At 46.2% G+C, this 10,466-nt stretch overlaps 1 protein-coding gene across 4 annotated transcripts in view; it reads left to right on the top strand.

Annotated features, from left to right (window-relative positions):
- The window catches only part of LOC125127210 (general transcription factor II-I repeat domain-containing protein 2), a 54,525-nt gene that overhangs the window by 35,125 nt on the left and 8,934 nt on the right, over positions 1-10,466 (top strand). For 3 of the 4 annotated variants that reach the window (XM_047779909.1, XM_047779907.1, XM_047779910.1), the window contains 2 exons: positions 9,010-9,066; positions 10,233-10,295. In XM_047779909.1, the coding sequence (XP_047635865.1) occupies positions 9,010-9,066; positions 10,233-10,295 (120 nt within the window). The remainder of the gene's footprint in view (positions 1-9,009; positions 9,067-10,232; positions 10,296-10,466) is intronic. The other variant, XM_047779908.1, reaches the window with a different exon arrangement.

Raw genomic sequence — 10,466 nt, 5'->3', positions numbered from 1 at the left:
ACTTAGACTCCCGCTGGACCCCAGTGTGACTTCAGTTTGATGATGTGGTACCGTCATGTCACTGCGACGCTGTGCGGCGTTCAGATCCTTGCTCCACCTTCACTCTCCACTGTGAACGGAGGCCGAGGGCTGGGCGATTTGCAGTTACATCTTCAAACACCATCAGACTGCAAATGCTTCCTACCAAATCTTGGGAATTTTCCTGCAGCATTAGTACACAGCTCTGTTTTACTAGAAAACCTTTTGCAGAAAAATCTGAAGGCAGGCGTTCTCCTGTGGTGCAGTGGGTTTAAGGATGCAGTGTTGTCACTACAGCAGCTTGGGTGGCTGCTCTGGTGAGGGTTCGATCCCTGGTCCAGGAAATTCCACATGCCACAGGCATGGCTGAAAACAAAAAAATCTGAAGGCAGAGACCAGGTCTGTTGTAATCGCTCTGTCCTGAGCCAACCCTACCATCCCAGCCCCACTCCCACCTCCTTGTGGCCAATCTCCTTTCCTCTGGGCAGAGGAGCCCTTTTCAATCCATCCGATCCCCCACTTTACCCCGCTCATTTATTCTTTGAAAACTGGGCTCTGTCCACCTGACCCCGACCACGGTCTGTAGCTCCTTATCACCGTAGAGTCCCAGCTTCCTTCCACATTCCATTCCTTCTGCTCTTCTGGTCTCTCTCATTTCATCTGCCTCCCCCCCCCCCCCCCGCCCCGATTCCGCTTGGTCTGTGATTCCCTGAACATGCCCTGAAGCTGCCTTCCAGGGGCTCGTGTAAAAGCTGATCCCTCCCTGTGACTCCGTTCCTGCCCTGCAGACTCATGAATGCCCCCTTCTTTCTGGGCATGGTCGGAATCTCAGCTCCTGCCGGGTGCCTCCAGCATTTAGCATGACCTGCTGTGTCCCAGTCCTGCTTTCGCTGAGGACTCCCCCAGCTAGTGGCCACTCTGGGCAGGAAACACAGCCTCTTACTCCCAACCAGGGCTTTCTACACACCAGGCTCTCGCAGGTGCTTGAACTGAGCGTGACCCTCACAAACAAGAGTCACAACATCTGTTTCTAAATTACTACGTTTAGGGGGCTTTTGGTTTTTGTTTTTTTAGGGGTCTGGGGGGGGGACGCACCTACAGCATGTGGAAGTTCCCAGGCCAGGGATGGAACCCACACCACAGTGGCAACCGGAGCCTTGGCAGTGACAACGCCAATCCTTAACCCCTGTGCCACAAGAGAACCCCTAAATTTCTGTTGTTCTGCACAAATACTTATAATTAAATCATGTCTTGACTCTCAAGAATATTTTTTTGAACTTTAGCAATCTTGGTATTGATCAAATTGTGTCCAGTCAGATAGGATACTTACAGATTCTGTTCCAAAGCCAGAAGTGAAATAAATAAATGGTTAGATCTATTTTTATTATTTATCTAAAAAATAAATGACTAGATCTGTAATCGTTCTAATTTTTCAGAAGGAAGTACATTATTTGAAGAAAATCATTTAAGTTAAATGTGTGAATTTATCATCTGTCTCCTGCTTGGCTTAGAAATGGCAGAGCTATTCAAGAGATGTTTGTAGGAGCTCCTGTCCTGATTCAGTGGTTAATGAATCCTGACTAGGACCTATGAGGTTGCAGGTTCGACCCCTGGCCTTGCTCAGTGGGTTAAGGATCTGGCATTGCCATGAGCTTGGTGTAGGTTGCAGACGTGGCTCAGATCTCTCGTTGCTGTGGCTCTGGCGTAGGCTGGTGGCTACAGCTCTGATTAGACCCCTAGCCTGGGAACCTCCATATGCCGCAGGAAGCGGCTCTAGAAAAGGCAAAAAAAGACACCCCCCCAAAAAAAGAGAGAGAGATGTTTGTTAAAAAAAAAAAAAAAGGAAAGAAAGAAAGAAAGAAAAGAAAAGGAGTTCCCGTCGTGGCACAGCAGAACGATTCTGTCTAGGAACCATGAGGTTTCGGGTTCGATCCCTGGCCTCGCCCAGTGAGTTAAGGATTCAGTGTTGCTGTGAGCTGTGGTGTAGATTGCAAATGCAGCTCGGATCTGGCAATGTTGTGGCCCTGGCATAGGCCGGCAGCAACAGCTCCAATTAGACCCCTAGCCTGGGAACCTCCATATGCCGTTGGTGCGGCCCTGAAAAGACCAAAAAAAAAAAAGACGTTTGTAGAACAGCTTGCTTTCTTTCCTCCCCCCCGGCCCTTTCAGCTGCACCCAAAGCTTATTATGGAAGTTCCTGGGCCAGGGATCAATCCAAGCGGAACCTGCAACCTATACCACAGCTGCAGCTGCAGCAACGCTGAATCCTTAACCCACTGCACCGGATCGGGAATCGAACCAGCAACACCACAGAGACAAACCAGATCATTAATCCACCATGCCACAGCGGAAACTCCATCAGCTTCCTTCTTGAAACCAAAAAGTTCCAAATTGTCTGACATCATGACCTATATTCCATAGCACTGAATGCTTTTGTAGCCATTTAGGTTAGAGACTCACATGCTGAAGTACTGCTGTCTTTCTGTATCCTTTAAGGAAGGGAGATATTTTTAAATTCAAAAAGACAACCTTGTGACCCACTCAGAACAGCAACTGGCCCTTGGGAAGCCCCCAGGGAAGTCAATTATGGCCCCACCAGTGCTCAGAAGCACCTGCGACGTATATGTGACAATCTGATTCCCCATCCCCTCCCAACCAGGACCACAGAGCTCTCCGAAGACCCCTGACACACGTGCGCACATAACATTTTGGCCCACATGAAGCCCTCAGAAGCCCCACAGGTCTTCTGCATGTGCAGGGCCCCTGGAAGTGAAGAGCACACAGTACAAGCTCTGCTGAGATATACTTGACATTGACAGATGCAAGAGGATCAGTAACCACTCCGTTTTCTTCCCGGCGGACACTGCACAATGCAGGGGAGAAGCGTTCCAGGCCGAGGGAACACGGGTGCAAAAACCCCGAGATCAAGGCATTCACACAGTCCTTCTCGTATCACACCCCTCCTGCGCGGACTCCCCCGCGTGCCTTTCCCACATTTAATGCCCCTCACACTGATTACGGTGAGCCAGCCGGATAACGCAGCATCATCTTTTCGGCAGGGTAGCCGCTGAGCACGCTTCAGCCCATCTGCGAACGAGCCGCCCCTTGCCACGTACCAATGATATCCTCACAGGTTTTGGTTATTTTGGGGGGACCACCGGCCTATTGCAAATCCTGAACAGTTGTATGCCCACAAATGAAGCAACCTAGAGGAAATGGACAGACTACTGAAACTGACCGAAGATACAACACAAAATGTGAAGTCACATAACAAGTATAGCATGTGAATGAGTCACCAAAACACTTCCGGCCAGAGTTCCCTTGTGGTGCAAGGTTAAGGATCCAGCGCGGTCCCTTCGAGGCTGGGGTCACTGCTGTGGCTCGGGTTTGATCCCTGGTGGCCTGGGAATGTCACATGCCACGGGTGTGGCCAAAAAAAAAAAAAAATCCTCAATAAATGAATCCAGGAACATCTACCAAGGATTATACATGGTGATGCTGCACAACCCCCCCCCCCCGGCCTGCAAGCCTTTGTAGTTGCCCTGCCATGAGACAGAAAAAAGAACCCAGATACCATGATAGAGAAGGCGGTGGTTTGTTGGACAGGTGAATTTTACATACCTGAAGCAAGATCCCGGTGTGACAGCCCCACCCTGGGTAGCAGGTGGCCCAAGACATAACAACAACCCTCACACACAGAGACGGAGGCTACCATTGATGGGGGAATTGACATCGGGTTGGCCGACCAGTTCCCAGGGAAACCAGCCGGGGGCAGGCATGTCACTGATGAAGCCCTTTAAATAAGAAGATCAGAGGAGTTCCCGTCGTGGCTCAGTGGTTAACAAATCCGACTAGGAACTGTGAGGTTGCGGGTTCGATCCCTGGCCTTGCTCAGTGGGTTAAGGATCCGGCATTGCCATGAGCTGTGATACAGGTTGCAGATGTGGCTTGGATCCCGAGTTGCTGTGGCTCTGGCGTAGGCCGGTGGCTACAGCTCTGATTAGACCCCTAGCCTGGGAACCTCCATATGCTGTGGGAATGGCCCAAGAAATGGCAAAAAAAAAAAAAAAAAAAAGATCAGATAGTCACGTGGGTGCCGCAGAGACTGGTTGAGCAGGGGATGTACAGAGAGCCAGAGAACAGCCCTCCTGAATGGCCTGACCGTACAGTGACCAAGTGGGATCGATCCTACTTGGTTCAACATACAGAAATCAACCAAGGGAATAACAACATGAGGCATAAAAGACAAAAAGCACAGGGATTTTTCCCATAGATGTAGGAAAAAGGCATTTGACAAAATACTACCCCCTCTCATGACAAAACCACTCAGCAAACTAGGAATTGAAGGGAACTTTCTCAACATAATTAAGAGCATCTACCAAAAAAAAACCTCTGTAGAGTTCATGTTATACTTGATGATGAAAAGACTGAAGGCTTTCCCCTTAAGACCAGAAACAAGACAAGGATGGCTGTTTTTGTCCCTTCTTTTCAACATTGTACAGGAGGTTCTAGGTGGGGCAGGTAGGTAAGATAACAAAAGGCCTCCCAATTGGGAAGGAAGATGCAAAACTGTCTCTTTCTGCAGATGGCAGCATCCTGTATACAGAACCCCAAGGGATATAAAAACACAAATTAGAGCTAATAAAGGACTTCAGCAACGTTGCGGGATGCAAGGTCAATAGACAAAAATCAACTGTATTTCCATATGTTAGCAATGAACAATCAAAAAATGTACTCAAAAAAATTCCACTTGCTATAGCATCAAAAAGAATACTTGAAAAAAAAAAAAGAAAAGAAAAGAAAATCCTGGGGAATACATTTAACCAAAGAAGTGTAAGACGTATACACTGAAAACTATAAGAGAGTGTTGAAAGCCATTCAAGAAGAAACAAATGGAAAGACAGCGAGTATTTGTGGGCTGGAGAAACTTCCCTAAGATTCATGTGGAAATGCAATGGACCCCAAATAGCCCAAACAGTCTTGAAAAATAGCAAAGTTGGAAGGTGTGTACTTCCTGATTTCAAAACCTACTACAAAGCTATAATTATCTATGCATTTGACTCATATAAGTGGAATCATACAGTATTTGTCCTTTTGTGACTTCCTTATTTCACTAAGCATAAGGTAGCAAGGTTCATCCATGTCATAGTGGATGTCTGAATTTCATTGCCACTCACTTATCTTTGCCTTTTTTACTTTACGGGATGACTATGAATGCACACCTCTAGCCAAATTTGATGATGAAATCTGTAAGCAGGTCCTTCAAAAACTGATCCTTTGAGGAGTTCCCTTGTGGTGCAGTAGGTTAAGGATCTAGCATTGTCACTGCATCAGCTTGGGTCACTACTGTGGCTGGGTTCGATCTCTGGCCAAGGATCTTCTACCTGCCTCAGATGCAGCCAAAAAAAAAAAAAAAAAGGCAAAACAAAAACAAAAGGTGATCCTTAAAAGAATTCCTCATTTGAAGTATTTCAAAGGTCTTACTTCTTCATGTCCACTTTCCAGAGCATGTCAGAATTTTAAAGTTAACCTACATTGAATTTCTTGGATGTGATACTTAGTTCTGGATTTTTTTGACGTTTTGAAATGAAAAGGAGGAAAAGAAATGCATTGGCCTAACTTCTGGGTTGGGTGTCTCTTTTTTTTTCTTTTTAAATGTAAATTTGATCTTGCTTAGACTCAAACCTAACAAGAGACAGTTTGTTTTTAAATTATTGAAGTTCCCATCAGGCTCAGTGGAAACCAACCTGACTAGTATCCATGAGGACGCAGACAGGACTCAGGTCTCGCATTGCTGTGGCTGTGGTGGAGGCCAGCAGCTACAGCTCCAATTCGACCCCTAGCCTGGGAACCTCCATATGCCGCGGGTGAGGCCCTAAAAAGACAAAAAAAATTATCTACCTCAGCTTCTGTTGGGTGAAGTCATATAATGAGACTCAACATGGGTACATGACTTGCTTTTATATTTAAGTGATTTGATTTTTGTCTCGTTTGTGGCTGGGCTAACAGCCTGACCACTTTGAGGATGCAGTGCTGGAGTTACTTCTAGAAATGACCCAAAGATGGCCTCTGTATATTGGCCTCAAGGCGGTTTATTTCCTCTTTTTTTTTTTTTTTTTTTTTTTTGCTTTCTAGGGCCATACCCGTTACATATGGAGGTTCCCCGGCTGGAGGTCGAATCAGAGCTACAGCTACCGGCCTACACCACAGCCACAGCAATGCCGGATCTTTAACCCATGGAGCGAGGCCAGGGATTGAACCTGTGTCCTCATGGATACTAACTAGTCAGATTCGTTTCTGCTGAGCCTCGGCAGGAACTCTGGGTGTATGTCTTCACAGCGGGATGAGACCAATCAGCTCAAAAGCCTGCCTGCACTGAATTCCAGGTGCCTGTGCTTGGGCTACACCGGGTACACGGCATCCTGGAGGCAGTATTCCGGCTGAGAATGCAAACCGCTGAATCTCACCTGAGGAAACCAGACAAACTCAAAATGAGGAACATTCTAGGGGAGAGGCGGGGGGTGGTTTCAGTTCTTGAGAAATGGCAATGCCATAAAAAATGAAGACAGGCTACAAGAACTATTCCAGATCAAAGGAGATTAAAAGGATGTGACAACCAAAAAGAAGACCTGACCCCCAACTGGATCCCATCCCGAAAGGGAAAAGCTCTAAAGGAGATTTGGGCAACTGACAAAATTGAAGTAGGAATGGTAAAAGGCATGAAAGGATTGTCTCGCGTGTTAAATTCTGTGACTTTATACTGCAATCATATGAGAGAATACCCCTATTCTAAGAAAATAGTCAGCAAAGTGTTTAGAGATACAGGTGCATTTTGTGTGTACTTCTCCTCAAATGCTTCAGAAAAAGAAGTTGGAAGCTCCCGTTGTGGCTGAGCAGAAACAAACCCGACTAGTATCCATGAAGATGTGGGTTCAATCCCTGGCCTCGCTCAGTGGCTTAAGGATCTGGCGTTGCCATGAGCTGTGGGGTAGGGCACAGATGCAGCTCGGATCCCGGGTTGCTGTGGCTGTGGTGTAGACTGGCAGCTATAGTTCTGATTCAACTCCTAGCCTGGGAACCTCCATATGCCGCGGGTTCCACACTAAAAAGAAAAAAAGAAAGAAAAGAAAAAAGCATGTGGCACTACATCTATGTCTCTCTAGAGAGAGAGGGAGGGAGAGACAAAGATTACAAACAGGGTACGTTGTTCACATTATGTTATCTGAGTCAAGCGTGGATGGAGCTTCTTTGTACTCTTTTATTTTTGCAACTATTCTATAAGCTTAAAACTATTTCCAAGTATAAAGTCGTTTTTTTTTTCTTTGTGGCAGAGCCTGCAGCATGGAGAAGTTCCCAGGCCAGGGATCAAACCCAAGCCACAGCAGTGAAAATGTCAGATCCTTAACCCACTGAGCCACAAGGGAACTCCGTCCAAATATAGAGGGGTTTCTTTAGGCCCGCACCTGTGGCATATGGAGGTTCCCAGGCTAGGGGTCTAATCAGAGCTACAGCCACCAGCCTACACCACAGCCACAGCAACACAGGATCCCAGTGAGATCTGTGACCTACACCACAGCTCACGGCAACACCAGATCCCGAAACCACTGAGGGAGGCCAGGGATCGAACCTGCGTCCTCATGGATGCAAGTCAGATTCATTTCTGTTGATCCACGACGGGAATTCCAAATATAAATTAAAAAAAAAATACATTTATGAAGAGTTCCTGTCGTGGCTCAGTGGAAGCGAATCCGAGTAGGAACCATGAGGTTGCGGGTTTGATCCCTGGCCTTGCTCAGTGGGTTAGGGAACCGCATTGCCATGAGTTGTGGTGTGGGTCTCAGACACGGCTCGGATCCTGCGTTGCTGTAGCTGTGGTGTAGGCCAGAGACTACAGCTCTGATTAGACCCCTAGCCTGGGAGCTCCATGTACCACAGGTGCAGCCCTACAAGGCAAAAATTAATAAGTAAATAAATACATTTATGAGACAATTGAGGAAATGTGAACAATGACTAGCTATGAGATGATGACAAAGAATATATATATATTTTTGGCTCCCTACCAGCAGCATGTGCAAGTTCCTGGGACAGGGATCAAACCCCTAACACATCAGTGACAATGCTAGATCCTTAACCTGCTTCGCCGCAAGAGAACTCCAATAAAGAATAATCGTTAATTTAGGGGGCGATGCTAAGGGAAAAGAGGCGTTCCACCCTGAATTCTTGGATTTACTTTAAACTACTGGTGGGGGTGGAGCGGGCACAGATAAAACTGGAAAAACACTGCTTTTCTATATTTGAAATTCCTCCAAAGCATAGATAAAATAACAAAGAAAAAACAACTAATAAAAGGATCATTTTTGTGAATTTGATTTCAGAGAATCAAGGTATTTCATGTATATTCCTGTACACACCTTGGATTCTTTGCATTTTTTTATTTAAAATTTTTTATTTTTTTAATGTATTCATATTTATATTTTATTTATTTATGTAGCTTTTTAGGGCCGCACCTGAGGCATATAGAGGTTCCCAGGCTAGGGGTCGAATCGGAGCTGCAGCTGCCAGCCTACACCCCAGTCGTAGCAACGCAGGATCTGAGCCTTGTCTGCGACCTACACCACAGCTCACGGCAACGCCGGATCCTCAACCCACTGAGTGAAGCCAGGGATGGGACCTGCAACCTCATGGTTTCTACTCAGATTCTGCAGGAACTCCTTTTTTGTTTGTTTTTGTTTTTTTTCTCCCACCTGCAGCATATGGCGCTCCAGGCCACGGATCAGATCTGAGCTGCAGCTGTGAGCTAAGTCTCAGCTATGGTGATGTTGGATCCCTAACCCACTGTGCCAGGCTGGGGATTGAACCTGTGTCCCGGCCCTCCCAAAATGCTGTGGATCCCATTGCACCACAGCAGGAGCTCCTTTTGCATTGTTTTGAATGTCTTCTTTTAATATTTGTATTTCTGCCTTTTTAATACATTGTTTGCTTTCCTTTCAGACAGCCATCATTCTTCTGCAAGCAATGAAGTAATAGAAATGGAGTTACCAATGGAAGGTTAGAAAAATGAGGCATTCCCCCCCCCATTTAGTTTACCGCATTTTACAAATAATGTACTTTTTGTGTGTGTCTTATTAGGGCCACAACGGTGGCATATGCAGCATATGTATGGAAGTTCCCAGGCTAGGGGTTGAATTGGGGCTGCAGCCGCCAGCCTACACCACAGCCACAGCAACGTGGGATCTGAGCCTCATCTGCGACCTACACCATAGCACATGGCAACACCAGATTCCCAACCCAGTGAGCGAGGCCAGGGATGGAAACTGCATCCTCATGGATCCTAGTCAGGCTCATTACCACTCAGCCACAATGGGAACTCCTAGTCTTTCTTCTTTTACTAACGATTAATGTAAGCTTGGACAGTTCTGTCTAAAATGAGCCAGAGTTAGGTGAGGTAATCTAGCCAGGCTTTTGTCTATATGAAGAACTTAATGCATATGTCTTAATTCTTGTTCGCTAGAAAACTCAATTATATCTCTATGTAATACTAGATGCAGAATCACTTGGGGGCTGCTGGCAGGGTAAGAGGGGCGCTATTAACCAAAGCAAGTGGCTTTTTAAAATCCTGATAATTCCTGGAGTTCCCACTGTGGGTCAGCGGAAATGAACCCGACTAGATACCATGAGGATTCCGGCTGGCTCCCTGGCCTCGCTCGGTGGGTGAAGGATCCGGCGTTGCCGTGAGCTGTGGTGTAGGTCGCAGACGAGGCTCAGATCCTGCGTTGCTATGACTGGGGTGTAGGCTGGCAGCTGCAGCTCCGATTCGACCCCTGCCCTGGGAACTTCCACATGCCTTGGGTGCGGCCCTAGAAAGCCAAAAATCAATCAATCAGTCAATCCTAGTCATTCCTAATGACAAACAGAAAACACTATGACCACATGAATCCCATTAGCTCAAGTAGAAGGATATTCTGTGTTCCTTACGGTGGGTAATTTCATATTATTTGATAATATCTGAGCGTTTTTTAATCTCCCCTTATTCCTTATAAGATGATCCTTTATTAGCCTATTATCCCTTTTAAAATTAAAATTACCTTTATGTCTATTAAATATGAAAGTTATTTAAAATGCCAGGATAAGGTGACGTTTTGGTATAGCAGTCAAATGTTGGAACATGAGAATGTATAACCATGAAGGTTATTTTAGAAACTTTTCTTTTCAAGAGTCTACTCAGCCTGTCCCTCCAGAAACAAGTGAGGATGCTGAAGCCGAGGTGAAAATCGAAGGTTGGTTGTCAGATGCCCACTTCCAAGTACAGTTTTCATATTTTCCTGAAAGGATGACTGTGGGGAAAAGACTGAAATCCCTATGTGTGTATTTGTGTAACCAGAGCAGCCTGTACTCCCAGCAAGTCCCCAGTGCCCTAGGCTTTTCAGACAACAGAATTAAGCCGAGCC

The sequence above is a fragment of the Phacochoerus africanus genome, chromosome 5, assembly GCF_016906955.1.
Source record: "Phacochoerus africanus isolate WHEZ1 chromosome 5, ROS_Pafr_v1, whole genome shotgun sequence".
Lineage (NCBI taxonomy): Eukaryota > Metazoa > Chordata > Mammalia > Artiodactyla > Suidae > Phacochoerus > Phacochoerus africanus.
The sequence above is the reverse complement of the archived record's forward strand: the minus strand, read 5'-3'. Positions and strand labels throughout refer to the sequence as shown.